The 20045-nt window shown below is 45.0% G+C and overlaps 1 protein-coding gene across 2 annotated transcripts in view; it reads left to right on the top strand.

Moving 5' to 3' along the window:
• KPNA6 (karyopherin subunit alpha 6) overlaps window positions 1-20045 on the top strand; it is a 38345-nt gene that overhangs the window by 11410 nt on the left and 6890 nt on the right. The window contains exons 2-11 of one of the 2 annotated variants that reach the window (XM_058195258.1): window positions 4142-4228; window positions 7910-8046; window positions 9705-9800; window positions 10230-10329; window positions 10829-10923; window positions 12188-12319; window positions 13316-13404; window positions 13635-13734; window positions 15420-15583; window positions 18935-19013. In XM_058195258.1, coding sequence (XP_058051241.1) covers window positions 7915-8046; window positions 9705-9800; window positions 10230-10329; window positions 10829-10923; window positions 12188-12319; window positions 13316-13404; window positions 13635-13734; window positions 15420-15583; window positions 18935-19013 — 987 coding nt within the window. In that variant the 5' untranslated portion in view covers window positions 4142-4228; window positions 7910-7914. The remainder of the gene's footprint in view (window positions 1-4141; window positions 4229-7909; window positions 8047-9704; window positions 9801-10229; window positions 10330-10828; window positions 10924-12187; window positions 12320-13315; window positions 13405-13634; window positions 13735-15419; window positions 15584-18934; window positions 19014-20045) is intronic. The other variant, XM_058195257.1, reaches the window with a different exon arrangement.

Raw genomic sequence — 20045 nt, 5'->3', positions numbered from 1 at the left:
AGGTGCTTTGGAGAATAGTTTGACTCCCTCTTCTTTGGGGCAGCCCCTGAGATATTGGAAGACTGCTATCATGTCACCCCGAGTCCCCCTTTTCATCAGACTAGATACACCCAGTTCCAGCAGCCGTTCTTTATATGTTTTAGCCTCCAGTCCCCAAATCATCTTTGTTGTTGTTCTCTGCACTCAACATCTAGCATCTCAACATTTTTTTTACATCATGGCGACCAGAACTGGATACAGTTCTTGATCACGTGATCTTGATTCTATCCCTCTGTTTATGCGGCTTAGAACTGTGTTGGGTTTTTTTGGTAGTTGCAGCATTAATAAAATAGGCCAGGAATTTTTTGGCCTTCTGAGGAAAAAGGAAGGGCTTCTTAAACCCTCCCTGGAGTTCCTCATGTGACCATCTTACTTCCCCATTTATTTTTCTTCTCTTTGAGCCACCAATAACACTATAAGGGAATTGGACCAGAGGCCTAGGAGTGCGGTTCACCCTATCTCTCCAGCCCTTCCCTGCATGAACTGTTGGAGGAATACACACTCCGCTTGTGCAGCGAAAAATCTGAAGCAGACACATGTGGATGGAGGGTGCTAGTACTTCAGTAAAAATAGCTGGGACTTAAGTTTTTCCAGTTTAGAAAAATGAGATAATGGTAGTCTCAGTCTTTATTCTATGGCGATGGCCACATGCTTGGCCCCGGCTGAATTCTGGCTTTTCAGAGGCAGTCTCCTGAGTTACTTTGTCTGGAGCAGCTTACCTCTTTCTGCTGCTGGTGTGTGCAGGTGGCCTCTGTTGCCGGATGGCTCTTCCCCTTGTATTTCCTCCAGCAGTAATCCTTAAAAATGGCACATAGTGTAGTTAGATTAACTCATTTAAACCAATGAGCCATTCTTACAATATGCCGGTCATGGTACATTGGAAAGATACTTCAAAGACAGATATCTACTGAGTTTAATAATGAAGAATGTGACATATGTCTACTGTATTTATTCCTTTTTTTTTCCTCCCAGTTTGCAGAATGATTGTCTCATCTGCTCAACAATTTCATTGTTAGATTTCTTAATCTTGCATGAAAAGTTCTTTGGAGTTTAGAACGTTGCCTAGTTAAGCAAGATTTGGCAAATAGAAACAGATGCTGCAAATAAGCAGTTGCATAGTCAACTCCGGAAAAGTTTCTAGATTTGTTTGTATCTGATTTCATGCTGAAAATACGGATAGGGAAATCCAGGGAGTAGGATTAATTAAAAGGGTAGAGGAGGACTTAGATAAGTGGTGCCTCTGTTTTCAATTTTGATATTACTAACCTGTGTATAAGCAGGACATCTCTATTATGCACCCAGGACCTCTGGATATAGTTTTTTCTTGGTGCCCATGTCTGCATTGCCTTCTCTCTTCTGTTTTCTTGAGAAATCCTGTCTGGTGTAACCAATAAGCCCGGAGATTGTGGGGTCCTTAGTGCTCTCTGAGCTCGGTTGTTTTCTTGCAAACACTTCATTACCAAACTTACCAGCACACCATCAGTGCTAGTAAGGAGTGGGGTTTGGTGGGGGTGGTCCTGATGCTTTCTCGATTGGCTTGTTGTTTACCATTAGCCGGCGGTTCCTTGATTGAGGTATCGTTTGTTTGAGTTATTTATTTGCCTTCTGTAGCTGCCCATCTCAGCAGACAACTGGGCAGCTCACAGCTCAAAACATACATTGCAATTAAAATTTGAAAAATATGTTAAAACAGTAATAAAAAGCATTAGAACAGTAAAAGAATTTTAAAACGTCTAATTTGAAGTATATAGAAAAGCAAGATATCTGGCCTGTTAACAGTTGCTGGTCTAATGTTAATCTTGGTGTTAATCTCTGCTTGTCTGGCTGTTGATTGCTGGTGAGGAGGTCTTTTGGTTCTGATTGGAAGACAGATTGTGGGGGGGGGTGTCCAATTCTGCATTTCACCCCATAAGCCAACCTTGGTCTCTAGTTATTACTTGTCTCAAGATTTCAGTACCTAAATTTAGATATAAATAATACAATTTCCTATTGATGTTTTGTGACACAGAAATGCAAAATAAAATAAATGGAGTTTAAGGCTTATATTGAGCTAAATTGGATATTGAAGGTATTTTTTTAAAAAACCGTCAATCGGAGATATACCAAAGTGAGTGGGCTCCAAAACAAAAGACTCTGCATTACACACACAAGCACCCACTACTGTGTGTGTGAGCTAGTACTCACTGCTCTCTACTCCACTCTTTCTCATTGCTGCTACACCTCCTGCTCCTGCTTATTTTCACAGAGGATCTCTTCCCACCTGGCTGCCTCTGCTCAGCTTTTGTAGTTCCCTTGCTAAGGAGGGAGAGGCAGCCTGTCCTCTCACCCCATCCTAAAGTGGGGGAGAGAAAACTGAAAATCCCTCTCACTCCCACAGTAATATGGTTGCATCCTCACCCTGTCAGTTTTAATTTTAAAAGGCTACTTGCTATAAACTTTAAGTGAGTCAATAGACGCTAATCAGATACAGGCCTTATCCAGTGAGACCCTTGAATCCCACTCTGATTCATTTGGAATCTGACATTCACAGAAAGAGCCTTTGTGGTCGTGGCCCCTCCAGCTGTGAGGGGCTTTTCCTGGTTGGGTAATCAGGTTGTTTCGATATCAGGTTAAACTTTTCTGTTCTCCCAGCATCCGCAAGGCTAGGAAATCAGCCCTACTGAGAGGGTAAAACTATTCTGAGATTTATTTATTCATGAGACTTTACATATATTTACTCATTCACCCTCAGTGACTCAGGGCAGCTTATGAAAAATAATAACCCACCATACAAGCAGTAAAAACAATCCGCCCTCCCTGCCCCCCCCCCCTCCGGCAACAACAATCCAATCGGATAAGCCACTTGCTGTGCTCCATCCCACCACTCTGGGCTCCCCAGGCCCCTTGGCAGGGCCAGGTCTTCAGGGCCTTGAGAAAGAGGGCCAAGGTGGGGAGCTACCACAGAGAAGAAGGCTGTGCTTCTGCCCCTGCCTTAGCAGAGGGTACCCACAACACTCCCTGCAGTTCAAAGGCACTGAATTGACAAAAGATTGGCAATAATAACAAAATCTCACAAGTTTGATTTTGCTACTTCGCATCCTCTTTCTTCTTAGAGGTCAGTGAATTAGGAAGGCTTCTGCTTGAGCTGCTTCCAAACGTCGTCTTAAAATTCTGGACTTTCAAATGTTTCGGCCCCTTTTATCTCTCCATCCAGGCCGCCTTCCTTACCTTCCGTTCCTAGGCTTTCAATGTGTCGTCATTTTAGTTGTTGTGCAGCACCAGCAGATGTGTTTTCAATGCATTCATATTTGCCAGTGTGAATATTTGGATTTTATGCTGACAGTCTTTTTAAACATAGATTTTTTTGTAATACACAGTCTTTTTGTAGGTTAATCAGCAAGATTCCTAGAGAGATCTACAGTGAATATTAATGATAGCATGTAATCTTGTCAAACTGCATCCAGTTCAAATATGTATGCATAATAATGTGTATGTTTTTTTTCCAGTTATCCCGAGTTCTGCTGCTTGGACCTCCATGTTTTATGGTGCAATTTGGGATTAAATCCTGTGACATTTGATCAATGCACTTGATTAATAGTTTCACTGTCTGGTTTTGCCTTGACTCAGCAATTCAACTCCTCCTTTGGGATGTGTGAATTTCTACAATTACTCAGCAGAGATTTGTTGTTGTTAAACAAGAAGCGGAATGAGATGTTCAGGGCAAAGAGAAAAAAATATGTGACTAAGCTTTATACTCCAGCTTGCCAAACTTCAGAGTCAGTTTGGCGATAGATAGCTGTGGTTGCTGGCATATTAAATTTATTTAGATAGCCCTGGAAAGCAGCAAAAGCTCTAAGCCTCCGTGTTGAACTCTGAACTAGAAATTTAGCCATACATTGTTTCAAGCTATGGTTATTTCAGATTCAAGCTGAGGCATAAACCATGGTTTACAGTGACTGAGTTCACACATTTTACTATATTGATATATTGATCATCAATTGTGTTGTAAATGTTGTACCTTGATGAAAGTATCTTTTCTTTTATGTACACTGAGAGCATATGCACCAAGACAAATTCCTTGTGTGTCCAATCACACTTGGCCAATAAAAAAATTCTATTCTAGATGCGTTCTTATGGTTTGATGATTGTGAAGACTGAAAACTGAGACAATAAAAAGAAAAGGATCAATATCTGGGTTTCATTGCTAAAGGTATTTGATCCTTTGATTTATTGTATGACTAGCTGAATACCCATGCTCCACTAGAAAACTATGTGATTGGGCTTGATAAATTGACACTTAGAGTTTGAAAATTAATGAGTAGTTACGATTGGCCTCTCCTCGCTGTTCTCTCCCTCAGACTTGCCCCACAGAAGCCTCTCCTTTCTATCACCTTCTCTCCCTCAAGCTGGCTCCACAGAAGCCTCCCTTCTCTCCCTCAGGCTTGCCCCATAGATCCTCTCTTCTCCCTCAGGCTTGCCCCATAGATCCTCTCTTCTCCCTCAGGCTTGCCCCATAGAAGCCTCTCCTCTTCCTCAGGCTTGCTCCATAGAAGCCTCTCCCCTTCTCTCCCTCAGGCTTTCTAGCCCCTTCTCTCCCTCAGGCTGACCCCACAGAAGCCTCTCCTCTCACCTTCTCTCCCTCAGGCTTTCTAGCCCCTTCTCTCCATGAGGCTTGCCCTACAGAAGCCTGTCCTATGCTATCCCATTCTCTCCAGAGTTATTTTCAAGTTGGGAGGGGGAGTAGAACGTCTAACTAATTAGCATCAGAGCATATTATAATAATATAGGAAATACAAATGCTCTGATGGTCATTTCAAAAAATCCTTTCTTAGTGAGCACCTGGAAGCCAAGAAGAACATGCGTGGCAAATTTCAAGTTTGTAGGCTTTACGGTTTTGGAGATTTGGTGATTAATGCATGAGTAGTTTTTGCTTTTATATATATAGATTGAGCTTTGCCAATTCATTTTGATGATAGTTTACCAGGATTAGTTTTGCAGTTATCCCAAGTAAATCCACATTTATTTATCTGATTATTTATTCATAGTTCATTTTGTTGTGTTCTATAGTCTGAAGTCACAAATCACTTGTGACATACCTTGTTGCCATGGAAAAGTGGTGCCATTATTGTGTATCTTTGTTATGACATCATTAATCAGGACAGATCACAAGAGATCAAAAAAAGCTCCAGATTAAAGACTGGCTGAAATTTATTGAAAGTCTAGCATCAGATAAACAAGTGTTGACTCTCTGTGCCTTATGCATGCTTTTTTTTCAGTTTTCAGTTTAATTTTGAAGATTTTCAGTTTTTCCTGACAGTTTCTTAAATATGGCATCCCCTGAAATTTGATAAGTGTTTACAAATGTGCATTTTGGGGCACCTTTTGAACATTCCCAGCGGGAACCAAGCTTCTAAAATAGGAAATCAGTGGCCTCCAAATATTGCTGAGCTCAGCCTACCTCCCAGTGGACTCTCGGGAGCATTTGGAGGGCCCATCGATGCTCCTTAGGAAAGTAAATTGTTCTTTGGAGTGACAGTAGTGAATTATGATGATTTGCAAATCACAGTGTAGTAATTTGTGACTGATATCCTATAAGAATAGATAAATCTTACATCAAGCCAATGTTCAACTAAGTCTAGTATTTTGTGTCTTAACCGTTGTCTCTATAGTGCTTGTAGGCAGGAGATGGAAATGATCAATATGATCCTCTCTTGCCATTGTCCAATTGGTATTGATATTTGTATTTGGTATTTATAAGGCAGTGGCCGGAGTCCTCTGCAACCACTTGTCAATCAGACCCTTGCCCTCTTGAGGGCTGATAAAAGCCTCCAGGACGCTGAGCAGTAGGTGGGTTCATGCCGTGCAAGAAGAGCCATTCCTGGGATTTTTTAAGGAGGCCCCGGTTTGATCTCTCCTTAAAAACCCCACCTGCCTGGACAACTTTGGTCCAGTCTACCATCGTTCCTTTTTGGTGAAAGTGCTTGAAAAGGTGGTTGCTCAGCAGCTCCAGGGGCTCCTGGATGAAACAGATTCCCTGGACCTCTTTCAGTCAGGATTCAGGGCTGGCTGTGGGACGGAGCCTTGATAGCACTCCTGCTCGATGTCTGGTGGGAGCAGGAAGGGGGCAGAGCCACCATTCTCGCTCTCTTTGATCCCTCAGTGGCCTTCGATAGCATTGACCATGGTTTCCTAACTACGGACCACAAGCGAGAGGGGCTGGGAGGCACAGTCTCTCTCTGGTTCACCTCCTTCCTCCGAGGCTGGTCCCAATCATTATTGACAGGGAGTGAAAGATCCAGCCCCTGACTGCTTCCTTGCAGGGTCCCTCAGGGCTCAGAACTCTCTCCTCTTCAACATCTATCTGAAGCCTTTGAGTCAGATCATTTGATACGCTGATAACATACCCAGGTCTGTGCCTCCGTCCCGGGTGAAGTGAGTGATGCAGTGGGCACCCTTTTGCGGTACTGGGAGGCTGTGGGGGCTTGGATGGGGGATGACACTGGATCCTGGCAAGACTAAGTGGCTTTGGGTGCATGGAGCCTCGGGATCCGAGTGTCTGTCATCCTTAGTCCAGGACGGGTTCTCCCTGCCCCCCGCCCCCCATTCAGACCCAGTTTGCAACCTAGGGGTTCTCCTGGACTCGTGTCTTCTGCTCGAAGAGCAGCTGTCGGGCATGGCCAGGAGGGCTTTTGCACAGCTCCGGTTTGTGTGCCAGCCGCGACTTTTCCTGCATCAGGAGGACTCCCTGCACTCAGTTACTCAAGCCCTGGTCATCTCTCATCTGGACTGCTCCAATGGGCTCTGCGCGGGGCAACCCTCGAAGCCCATTGGGAAGCTTCAGCCAGTGCAAAGGGTGGCAGTGAGCACAGTCTGTGGGGCCCCAGGATGGCCATCTCACACCTCTGCTCCATGAACCGCACTGGCTCCCGGTCTGCTTCCAGGGGCAGTTCAGGCTGTTGCTTCTGACCTTTAAGTCGCATAATAGGTCCAGGCAACCTGATGAACCACCTCAGCCCCTCAAATATTGGAAGACTGCTATTCTGTCATCCCTACTCCTCTTCTCACTAGACTACACTGAGAGCGTATGCACCAAGACAAATTCCTTGTGTGTCCAATCACACTTGGCCAATAAAAAATTCTATTCTATTCTCGACAGACACACTCAGTTCCCGCAACCATTCTTTATATGTTTTAGCCTCCAGGCCCTTCAGCATCTTAGTTGCTCTTTGGGCAAAGACAAATTCCTTGTGTGTCCAATCACACTTGGCCAATAAAATTTTTTATTCTATTCTAGACAGACACACTCAGTTCCTGCACCCATTCTTTATATGTTTTAACCTCCAGGCCCTTCAGCATCTTAGTTGCTGTTTGGGCTCTTTCCAGACTCTCAACATCTTTCTTATATTGTGGCGACTAAAATTGGATGCAGTATTCCAAGTGTGGCCCTAGCAAGGCCTTATAAAGCGATATTAACACTTCACATGATCTTGATTCTAGCCCTCTGTTGATGCGGCCTAGGATTGCGTCAGCTTTTTGGATGGCTGCCGCACACTGCTGCCTCATATTTAAGTGATTGTCCATTAAGACTGCGAGATCCCTCTCGCAGTTACTACTATTGAGCCAAGTTTTATCTAATTGTATTTGTACAGATTAATTGAAAAGGCCCTGTGAAACTGAGAAATGTTGAAGGGTTTTAAGGTGAGCCACTGTAGGTAAAGGCCAAGGATTTTTTCAGATCAATGCAGTGGAGTGACTCATTGCAGAATCTGAACAGACCTCCAGATGACCGCATCCTTTGGTGTCCTTCAGCCCCAGGGCCTGTGCGAGTAGCCTATTTTCTATTGATAATGCAAAAAAGATGGCATCTGTTTTTTTTCCCCCTGGCCTGCAGAAACCATGGCGAGCCCAGCAAAAGAGAACAATTACAGAATGAAAAGTTACAAAAACAAAGCTTTGAACCCAGAGGAGATGCGCCGGAGGAGAGAAGAGGAAGGGATCCAGCTACGCAAACAGAAACGGGAGCAGCAGGTAAGGGATCCCGGCTTCCTCTTTTTGATTGCCCATCAATCAAAAGTGGAGTGAGGTAGAAGTATTGTACCTGCTTGTCATTTTTGGCTTATCTGATAGTTGGCAGTCAATACTTGGAAGAGCAGCAAAACAGATCATAACAGAGGAACAATGTTGGAAGAGGCCATTGAGGTCTTCTAGTCCAACCCCCTGCTCAAGCAAGTCTCCCTATACTATTTCATTTCTGGTCTTGTGTTGTAACAGGAAATGGGAGAAGGCAGTTAGAGAATCTTTCCTGCTAATAATAATAAAATTAAGCTAAGGTTATTTATGGTTTTGGTGTTATAAAATGAGGTTAGGAAAGCAATAAAAATGCAAACAAATTAAGTCCAGTGAAATTATTTAAATATTCTTTAAATTATGAACAGCTGTAACAAGCTGACTGTTCCTTATGCAGTACAGATAGTCCTTGACTTACGATGATAATGAAACCAGCCATTACGATCATAAAGTGTGATGGCCATAAAGTGGGACATGGTGTGACCAGATCTAATTTTACAACTTTTCTTTGCATCAGTTGGTACATAAATGTTGTGGCTGTTAAGTGTTCTCTATGGGGCACTTTTGCAAAAAAAACAAATCACGGTCACATAACTGTCAGATGCTTCAAATGGCCATCAGTCAAGCTGGTTGCTGAGCAACCAAATGCAACCTGTGACAACTGGGGATGCAGCTGTCAGAACTGGACTATAGAGTCAGTACCTTTTGGATGTCCATAGTAACTTCAAAAGATCATTAAGCAGCCAGTCATAAGCCGAGAACTACTTGTATTGTAGAGTGGGCTGAAGGTTGTTCAGGATCTGCCAGTAAATTGCTATCTCAGAATATAAAATAGGGTCAGTTTCTGACTCCTGGCACTGGAATTCCTGTCATCCCACTTGCTCAGGTAGCGAGAAAAATATGTGCCTGCTTGGTAGTGAAACCAGAAGGTTGCATTGTGGATGACAAAAAAATGAATGAGAGCAGTTCTGGGCTGAGCAGCTGTTGGGAGGCACCTCATGGCTTAACTCTAACGTGCAAGCTTTATTTGATGTCTCATTATGGTTGATCTTCAGAAAAGGAAGAAAGGGGCTGCCCTAGGTCTGCTGACACTTGGTGCAAGGCAGTAGTATTTCCTGTTGGGTTCTTTGCTCTTAAAACACTCTGTGCGTGTGTATGAATTTAATATAAATTTTATATGTCACTTGTTGGCAGTTGAAGGGGTAAGAACTATTTAGAGTAATGAAGCCATGAGAACAGTTTGGAGTGATTTGTGATAGGGGAGTATGAAATGGGTGCGTCCCTCTACATTTGTAGATTGTGAGTGCCAAGCCAGAGTAAGTTTTGCCCTTATGCGACCTGGCTCAACGGTGGTGCTGCCTTGTAATAGTACTAAAGAATAAGAATAACCACATTAAACTACTTTTCGGTTAAACCACATATAGTAGCCCTACGTGCAGGACGGAGCAGCATCAACTAGGAGGTGGGGTTCTGCTTGATGAAACATCAAAAGTCAGGATAGTTACCAGTGTTGGGTTGCAACACTGAAGGGCAGAGGAGCTGTTTAGCAATCTGCGGGTGACCACTGGGAATCAGGGTTTGGTTTGTTCCGCTAGGATTTCATTCATTTTCCATTGCAGCTCTTTAAAAGGAGAAATGTGGAGCTAATTAATGAAGATGCTGCTATGTTTGACAGTCCCCTGGTAGATTCCTTGGTCAGCTCTACAGTTGGAAGTGTAAGTAGAGATATACTGTGTTTCCTTCTTACTTCTCGCTCTTGTTCAATATCAGTAAGAGATCTACATATACTAAAAAACTTCCATGCACTTTGTAAATGTTTTCTGCCTCAAAAGCTAAGGAAATCAACCTGTCAATTTCATTCTGAGCATTGGCAATTAGGTTTGAACTAGAAAAGGGGATTTATCAGCTACCCCTGCAGGACTTCAGGTTCTCCATCCTTGGGCTAGGTGACCCAATTCATATTATTGTATCTCTGAAAAGGTTTTTAAAAGAATTTCCTGGGATTTAGAAGTCTTTCTTCTTAACCCTAGCCTGGAATCTTCTCCTTGAAAATTGGAATAGTCCTGTATTAAATCTAAAGTTTGAGAATTGTTATGAAAGGTGGGCATTAAATTTGGTGATGGATTAATGTCTGATCTTTTCAGGAGGGTGTGATCACAATGGAGATGGTAAAAATGTTGTTCTCTGAAGATCCTGATCTTCAGTTAGTAACTACCCAGCGATTCAGGAAGCTACTTTCAAAAGGTACATTCAACTGTAACTCTTTTTAAGAAGGGTTTCTGTTAGGCCCTCAAGATATATTTGTTACTCAAATACTTTGCCAAAAACATCTGAAAATTTTCTAGAGGTGGGTGGACTGAACAGATGAAATCCAACAGCAGGAGCAGACTATCTGAACTGCTCATTTTTTAATTGTACTGAATTACAAATCGCTTTATTTAAATGCCTTACATTTCAGCAGTTAAATTTTGACATGCCAAGTAGTGTGCAATGAACATACTTGGCTAAACACAGATAAAATGCAAGCATACATTGTGTTACACAGAATCACAGCCTCAACTGGAGAGATTAAATGTGTATATGGTCATGTTGGTGATGGCATGTCTGCACAGGATTATGTGCAAGCTGGGATTGTGATATTCATCCCTTCTCTCCCAAACGATAGGCAAGCTTTACCCAATACTGTTTGATAGGTGTTTAACTTTATTCCCATCCTTCGGTTTCTTTTTAAATTTTATTTTAGAGCCCAATCCTCCAATCGATGAGGTGATAAGTACTCAGGGAGTTGTGGACAGGTTTGTTGAGTTCCTCAAGAGAAGTGAAAACAGCACACTACAGGTAAGAGGAGGGCCAGTTGTTTCTTGAAGATCTTAATCAGTTTTACAGCTTGCTCTATCTTTGTCCTGCTTATGTCTGTGGTTGTGATCCAATTGACCAAAGACATCTCACTACAAAACAATACCAAAAATAGAGATGTATGGCTACAATGTTTAACAAAATTACTATTAAAAATTTAAAACCATTGTTGTAAGGCTATTTCAAAGTCTGCAAGTTTGACTGAAGCGATAATCCACTGTAGAGTATTTTGTTAAGGGATATGTGTGAAAGGAATACTTTGTTATTAGTTCTTTATTCCTGAATAAGATCCTTCCTGAGGGACAGTTTTGGTTGAAACCCAGACACCAGTTATTCCACTGGGATCTAGCTGTGGAGTGGCTTTCTCTTGCCTTCCTGGTCTTTTTGGCCTCCTTCCAGCTTTTCTCCTTGGTTTTGGTCTTGTGAGTGATGGGAAACAGGCAGCCCCTCCTCAGTTGTGCCTCTGCCTTTGATTTGCATGCTTGGGTGGGTGGGTGGGAGTTCATTGTGGGGGAAAGACTTGCAGCAGCCCCACTGAAGAAAGAGCTGCCACTCAAAGAAGCTGTTACCATCCTGCCACAGGCGAATTCCTCCCTCTGCAGTGTCAATGAAACAACATCTATTTTATGGCTTCTGTGGCTGGTTTCTCACCTTCCTCCACAACTAATTGTCTTCTGGAAGCTTTCAGTTGAAATCAGGTTAGAAATGGCAGCCAGAGTTAGGGGCAGGGGTGAAATGCTCCCGGTTCGGACTGGATCGCCCGATCTGGTAGCGATGGCAGCAGGTGGTTCGGGGAACCAGTAGCAAAAATCCCTGCCCACCCCCCATGCCCAGCTGAGCCGCGCAATCATCAGAGGTTTTTTTTTTTTCTTTTGAAAGCATTTTTTCTTCGGCTGAAAAAATGCTTTTAAAAGAAAAAAAAAGCCTCTGATGACCGTGCAGCTCAGCTGGGATCATCAGAGGCTTTTAAAAGCATTTTTTAACAACCTCTTTGGCCGACGCCTACCCAGTCACATTGCCCCCCCTAGCCACGCCCACAGAACCGGTAGTAACAAATTTTGCATTTCACCCCTGGTTAGGAGGTCTCATTTCTGAATTATTTTGCCTTGTGGAAGGCTCCCCCCCCCCCAAGGAATAAATGGGGACTCTGGTTTGATCTGTTGAGGTTCAATCCCCAAACAACCTTTTTCTCATTGATTGTGGCTCTCCACTGGAGTCGGTCATTCACTGGCTGCTTCTCTTCCAGTTTGAAGCTGCGTGGGCATTAACCAACATCGCCTCAGGTAACTCACTACAAACTAAGATCGTGATTGAGGCCGGGGCAGTCCCGATCTTCATTGAATTGCTGAGTGCTGATTTTGAAGATGTCCAAGAGCAGGTGAGACTCATGGCAGCTCTTGTGCTTTTGATCGTTCCCTCTCAAGCATTTCTGCAGCAGAATAGCCAGCTCAAGTTGTGAACAAAACACAATCAACCGTGTCCTAAGAGGGCAGCAGCTTCCCAATTTAAAAATTATTGAAATGACTGATTCTCACAAGATTTTTAAAATTTATTTGTTTAAGTAGGGAGGTGTCTGGAGCTTGGAAATGTTTTTGGCTGATCTAGCCACTTCATATTGCTTGTCTACACCTTCAACTATCCCACCACATTGTAGGTTTACAGTTATATTGAAGTTGTGAGTGCTCCATCACTGGAGACTTTTAGGAAGAAACTGGACAGCCATTTGTCTGTAATGGTGCAGAATCTCCTGCTTGAGCAGGGGGTTGGACTAGAGGACCTTCAAGGTCCCTTCCAGCTCAGTTATTCTATGTTCCATGGTCTAATTATGGTGTAATTACATCACACTGATTACTTGCCTTTCCCTTGGAAGGCAGCATACATTGGGGTAGGGGTCTTTTGCTCAGTTTATTCTCACAACAACCCTATGAGGTTCGATGGCCCATCTGGCTCTCTTATCACCCTGGGACTTAGTGTCTAACCTTCAGGCCCTACTGCTGTTGTGATGCGTCGGACTGCCTAGGGTAAGGCAAGGTTATGGCAGGAGAGCTGGGCCAGTTGGCAAGAAAGAAGCACAGACCCCTAAGAGCTATTGGAAGGCTTGGCTTATAGAATGGGATGAAATAATCAGATACGGGGTAGTAGCTGTCTAGAGGAGGGACAACTGCAAGGTGATGCATTGTCCAGGCTTCCTCCGTGTGCTGGGGCTGCTAGGCTGAGAAGGTTGCCTAGACTATTTTGCACTGCGTTCATCACAATAAGAATGGAAGTGACTACGGTCAGCGATTCATTTGCAAGGCCCAACTGACTGCTTCGCTGTTGCTCTTAACGTACTCCCTTCAAGGACTGAGTCCTGAAGCCCCTGCTCTTCTTCCAGGCTGTCTGGGCACTGGGGAACATCGCTGGAGACAGCTCTGCCTGCCGTGATTATGTCCTAAATTGTGGCATCCTTCCTCCTTTGTTGTTGTGAGTAGCCACTGGGAGAAATTCCACCACTTTGTGGCTCCTTGATTTCCTTAGGCTGCAAGTGCTGAGTGGGGCAAACTTGTCCTAGAACCACAACTGATTTTCTTACTTTCCCTGAACCATCTAGCTGCTAGGACTGTTTATAGGATACAGTTGCCAAGCCCTTAAATAGCTTGGTTTAAGGCCAAAGGCCGTAATGTGGACGTAATCATCGTTTGGTTATATTTCAGGCTCCTCACAAAATCTACTAGGTTGACAATGACACGAAATGCGGTCTGGGCTTTGTCGAATCTCTGCAGAGGGAAGAACCCACCCCCAGAGTTTGAGAAGGTAAGATCCAAATGTGTATTACTTTATTTTCCCAGCCACTGGCATCTCTTGTGTTCCACAGACCTTCTCAACCGTGGCAACTGGAAGATGGGTGGATTTCAACTCCTAGAATTCCCCAGCCAGCACAGTTGAGAAACACTATTTTATCTAGGCTCAGGATTAAAACTCACGTCTTGCTCCTATCACTTAACTCTCCTTCTTGCATTTCAAAGCACCCGAAGTATAGTACCTGTGAAAATAGTAAAAGCTATGCCTTCCTTTTCATTGGGTTCATTGTAACTCAAGTCCTGATAGTGCTGATTGCAGGCCAGGCGTCTTACAAAGTTTAGTATTTTATTCTCCAACCGACAAGACAGTCGGTGTGAGTAGTAACTCTAAGCCAGAGTTACTGCTGTATCTAGCATATGAAACCCTCAAGGTCTACTTAAAACAGTAACTTAGTCCCCTGTAATCCCCATCCAAACTATCTTCGGGTACCATTGAATCAGGCTCTCTTCTATAAGATACCCCTAGAGAACACGGCGGTAAAAATCAGTGCTAGAAACAACATGCTCCAGAAGCGATGTGGAACTAAATGGGGAGCTTCAGCTGCCACTCTCGGGTCATCAGCACAGGCCAAACTTAACGACATCATGAGAGTTATAAGCGGATGTATTAAAACCACTCCGACTTGACTTCCTGTTCTGAGCCACATAGCAGTGCCAGCTTTAGGAAGGCTCAATGCACAACTGAGAGAATACGGAAAAATTATGAACAACTCACTCCTACTAGTGCATGCCAACCTTCCTCACTGATCAGCAGAAGACTCAAATTCAGGAAGCCCCCACATCTGCCCAACAACTTTAACACGGATTTCCAGTGGAAAGCCACATGGGCCTCTGAAGGCATATCGCTGACCCCACAAAACGTGTGTGCCAGGCTTTGAACTACCTCGTCAGCAATGGACAATCCTGAGTAGGATTTGCACCTTGCACGGCGTCTGCCGGGGACTCTTTATCAATGGGGCCTGGCATCCTCCGCTCAGTGAGACCGCGGCTGTGGTGGGTTTCTACCGGTTCGCCCCATTTTGGGTGAACTGGTAGTGGTGGCGGGAGGTTCCGCCCACCCGCCTGGACGTCATCACAGACACTCTGCACATGCGCAGAAGCTCCAGGAATGAGCAGAGCGAGAGCACGTGCATCCGGTTCCAAATGGGTAGCGAAGGTAAGTGGAATCCACTAGTGGACTGCAGGGTTCCATGTCAAACTGGTCCAGTAGCTGATTTTGTAAATATAGACGATGCTGTGCTTCAATGGTTAGATGGCCTAGACATCAGTATTTGAACACAGATCTTTTTCAGCATTTATATTTTATTATGCTTTACTAATCTAGGTGAAACGTTCATATAAAATGCTAGTCCATGTACGATAAGCCATACGCTAAATAAGATAGACTGCTGCATCTATGGATAGAGGGCTGATTACTATGGATAGAGGGCTGATTACTCTAAAATAAGCGTTCAATGTGACTATAGCATGAGACACTGATTGGAATATACAAGCTGTATTTCTGAATTGAGTATGAAATGAGAGATTTGATTTTACACACCTAAAACTCTGTGGAGAACTGCCGAAATGCCTGTAACTTCCACTTGACCTCTTGGACCGGTGCTCTCACAACCTCTTGCAATTGTGTGTTTTGGGCAGGTGTCGTCCTGTTTGCCGGTCTTGTCTCGCTTGCTCTTCAGCAGTGACTCGGACTTGCTGGCAGATGCCTGCTGGGCCCTTTCCTATCTGTCGGATGGACCCAATGAGAAAATCCAGGCGGTCATAGATTCAGGAGTGTGCCGGCGACTGGTCGAATTGCTAATGTAAGTGTAAAAGTGCTAAATTATGGTTTGCTTAGCTATAGCTTATTGAGTAATTGGTTAGATTCACACATGCCACAAATAATGGTTTGCAAACTACTCTGGCTGTGTTCATTTTGTGAAGTCAGATCTGAAGAGTCTGTGTGGGAATGACCTTGGGAGACAGGAGGAAAAGCTGCAGAAAAGGCAGCTCTGGGCTAAGGGGCAGCCGTGCCCTCACAGAAGGAGAGGGGCCTGGGAAATGTCTCGGGAGGGGCCTCCCCGGGTTTTTGGACTGGGAAGCCAAAGGGGGAGAGACGGACTTCAGACTTGCATGGTTCTGCGAATAAAACTTTAAACACTGCTAGCACATCTGGGTGTGCTTGTTGCCTGGACTGCCTTACAAAGTTGTCAATAGGTCGTGTGCCTTCTTCAAGTTAAATCAATTTCACAAGAATTACACTTGAATATTTTCTGACACATTTATTTATTTATTTATTTATTTATTTTATTTATTAAATTTTTATACCGCCCTTCTCCCGAAGGACTCAGGGCGGTGTACAGCCAAAAGATAAAAAACACAGAAATGTACAATTAAAACGACAATTTAAAACCGAGCATATTTAGAAAAAAATGGCCACATTTAAAAGTTTAAAATTTAAAATTATAAACCATATAATAATAAAACCCCAGTTAAAATTTTAAAATATTAAAAATATTAAAAATATTATAAATATTATTCCAGTCCCGCTTGAATAAATAAATGCGTTTTCAGCTCACGGCGAAAGGTCCGAAGATCAGGCACTTGACGTAGTCCAGGAGGAAGTTCGTTCCAGAGCGTAGGAGCTCCCACAGAGAAGGCCCTTCCCCTGGGGGCCGCCAGCCGACATTGTTTGGCGGACGGCACCCTGAGAAGTCCCTCTCTGTGAGAGCGTACGGGTCGGTGGGAGGCATGTGGTAACAGCAGGCGGTCCCGTAAGTACCCGGGCCCTAAGCCATGGAGCACTTTGAAGGTGGTGACCAAAATCTTAAAGTGCACCCGAAAGACCACAGGAAGCCAGTGCAAGCCGCGCAGGATTGGTGTTACATGGGAGCAATGGGTTGCTCCCACTATTACCCGCGCAGCTGCATTCTGGACTAGCTGCAGCCTCCGGGTGCACTTCAAGGGCAGCCCCATGTAGAGAGCATTGCAATAATCCAAACGGGAAGTGACAAGAGCGTGAGTGACTGCGCATAAGGCATCCCGGTCAAGGAAGGGGCGCAACTGGTGAACCAAGCATACTTGGTAAAAAGCCCTCCTGGAGACGGCCGCCAAATGATCATCAAAAGACAGCCGCCCATCCAGGAGGACGCCCAAGTTGCGCACCCTTTCCATTGGGGCCAATAACTCGCCCCCGACAGCCAGCCGCGGCTGCAGCTGGCTGTACCAGGGTGCCGGCATCCACAGCCACTCCGTCTTGGAGGGATTGAGCTTGAGTCTGTTTCTCCCCATCCAGACCCGTACGGCTTCCAGACACCGGGATAGCACTTCGACAGCTTCGTTGGGGTGGTCCGGGGTGGAAAAGTACAGCTGCATATCATCAGCGTACGGGTGGTAACTCACCCCGAAACCACTGATGACCTCACCCAACGGCTTCATATAGATGTTGAACAGGAGAGGCGAGAGAATCGACCCCTGCGGCGCCCCACAAGTGAGGCGCCTCGCGGTCGATCTCTGCCCCCCTGTCAACACCGTCTGCGACCGGTCGGAGAGATAGGAGGAGAACCACCGATAAACGGTGCCTCCCACTCCCAACCCCTCCAACCGGTGCAGCAAGATACCATGGTTGATGGTATCGAAAGCTGCTGAGAGATCTAATAGGACCAGGGCAGAGGAACAACCCCTATCCCTGGCCCTCCAGAGGTCATCCACCAACGCGACCAAAGCTGTCTCTGTACTATGACCGAGCCGGAAACCGGACTGGAACGGGTCTAGATAGACGGCTTCATCCAGGTACCGGGGAAGCTGCCATGCAACCACACTCTCTACAACCTTCGCCACAAAGCGAAGGTTGGAGACTGGACGGTAATTCCCCAAAATAGCTGGGTCCACGGAAGGCTTCTTGAGGAGGGGTCTCACCACCGCCTCTTTCAAGGCGGTGGGGAAAACTCCTTCCACCAATTAATTGGGGGTGTAGCTGAAGTCGATCCAATTTTCAAAAGAGGACAAATGCTAATCTGTGCCGTGATACTGAGGCGGTTTCCTTTCTTTTAAACTGGGGGGTGGCATCCGCAGAAGGTTCAGCCAGTTCCTAGAGGATGGTGAGAACGCCCATCGAGCGCAAAGGATTGCTGCAGTCTGCTGTTGCGATGGAACAGTGTGGGTCTCCCTACTGCCCTACGCTCCCACCTCCAGTTGGATAAATAGGAAGGGGGCTGAGTGAACTGAGGTGCATTCGGCAGAGCTTGAAGTCCCAGCTTCATCCATCCTGAGTCTAGTGTGTTCCAAGTAGGTGGGACTGTATAAGTCCCAGCACATCGAAGTAGCTTGAATCCACCTGAAGCAAAGATCTGGTGTGGGCAGGTCCAGCTTTCTAGAAGTACCCTTTGACTTATGACTGGTTGCTTAGCAACCGTTCAAGTTACAACTGACCCCAAAAAGGGGACTCACAACCTGGGTTCAAAGTGTTCCATTGCTGAAGGTTTTCAAGAGAGGCTTGGACAGCCATTTGTCCAGGATGGTATAAAGTCTCCTACCTTGGGCAGGGGGTCAGACTAGAAGACCCTCAAGGTGCCCTCCAGTCCTGTGAGTTGATTCTGACAGACAGGGCCCCAGCCCGGTTATATGTCCAGGCTCTGGGCATTCGGCAACATGGCTGCATATATGGCATTTGCATGTCCCATGGTCATACGACTGCATGTTATGATGGTTTTGCTGAAAACCTTTTGGCAGAACATATCCATAGCGAACCATTAGTCAGAATGGCAATCTCCATTATGATCTTCTGTCAAGGACTACCAGAGAATCTGGAGCTTCGAGCTATTATTTGACATGGGAACCTTGACTGTGGTGCTCCAGACCATTTTAACGAAAGCAGGGCCTGGTGTAATGTGCCCTGGTCATTCATATAAGGCAGGTGCATGGCCTATGACCTTCCAGATGTTGCTGAGCCACCACAGCCAGCAGCCCGGAGGAGCACGTGGTGGATTGCAGCTGAGTAATATTGAGGGTCTTCCTTGATTCTCCCACTGGCCTCTATGGGGTTTCCTGGATTGCGTCCTGGCTTTGCACGAATAGACTTCACTGGGATGTCTCTGATGGAACCCATGATTGGTGAATAAGAAAGACTAAACTTAAGGAACGTTGAGTGTATTGTTGTCTTCTTCTGCACACAGGCACAGCGATTACAAGGTGGCTTCCCCAGCTTTGAGAGCAGTTGGCAACATTGTGACGGGGGATGATATCCAAACCCAGGTGATGGGGGGGGGGGCTTGTACAGCCCATTGCAGGCTTCCCCCCCAGGAGGCCCCTGAGCTTGTTCCCTAAATCTTCCTTTGAAATATCTACCACCAATCTGGGGAAATCAAGCTCCAGGACTTTTGCTTCCAGTCAATAATCAGAGAGGTGGTGGAATCTGGCCGTGCTCCTGGCCTTGGTACTCAGACTATGATTTAAAACAGAGACTGGCTTAATGTCAGGGACGGTAATTACTCACTGACGTGGGGAACACTAAATTTGTTTTTGTTGAAGCAATTCACTGAAGGCTAGGAATTACTTTCTTTTCTGCTATCTTTTTATTGGGTATTTCTATTTTTGCATCTTCTTGTTTTCCTTATAATGCTAACAGCAAGGGCTTAGGAGAATAAGTGGATCTTTGGGTCTGTTATGGAAATTACTACACACACACACAGTTGTCTTGCCACTCCTCAGATGTCAGTCGTCTCTATTAACGTGGGGTCCTTGAAAGGTTCACGACTCAAGACAAAAAGACAAGGGACAGCCAGTAAAGTTTAGGGCTGTTAAGCAATTTGGAACGTGGAGAATGGAGCTGCTCAGAGACATCCCATCCCCCCGCCAAGGAGATCCCTGAGCTTGTTCCCTAAGTTCTCCTTTGAAACACCCACCGCTAATCTTCTGGCTGTTTTCTTGGGCGGGAATCTTGTAAATAAAATGGATGCTAGCAGTTGGTTCTTTGCTTTTCCACTTCCCTGTTTATGTATGTTTTAAAAGTATTTTTAATTAAAAAAAATATTACTGGCATTACTGTAACACGATGGTGCCAGATCAAATTAGTAATCCAGAGATATGTGAAAACATACTAAGAAATCCAAAGAGAGCTATACCTGCCCCGTTTAGGTCTGTTTATTGCCCATAAGGGTAACCAAAGCTTATTTGGTCCCATAACCAAGGGACCATGACTGATGGGAACATGCTAAGCAGCTTCATCCAGTCATACGTGTCCTTCAGATGGTACCTCATGATCAAGCTCTGGTCTGATTTGGGAAG

Source organism: Ahaetulla prasina, chromosome 10, assembly GCF_028640845.1.
Source record: "Ahaetulla prasina isolate Xishuangbanna chromosome 10, ASM2864084v1, whole genome shotgun sequence".
Taxonomy (NCBI): domain Eukaryota; kingdom Metazoa; phylum Chordata; class Lepidosauria; order Squamata; family Colubridae; genus Ahaetulla; species Ahaetulla prasina.
This window is presented reverse-complemented; position numbering and strand designations above follow the sequence as displayed.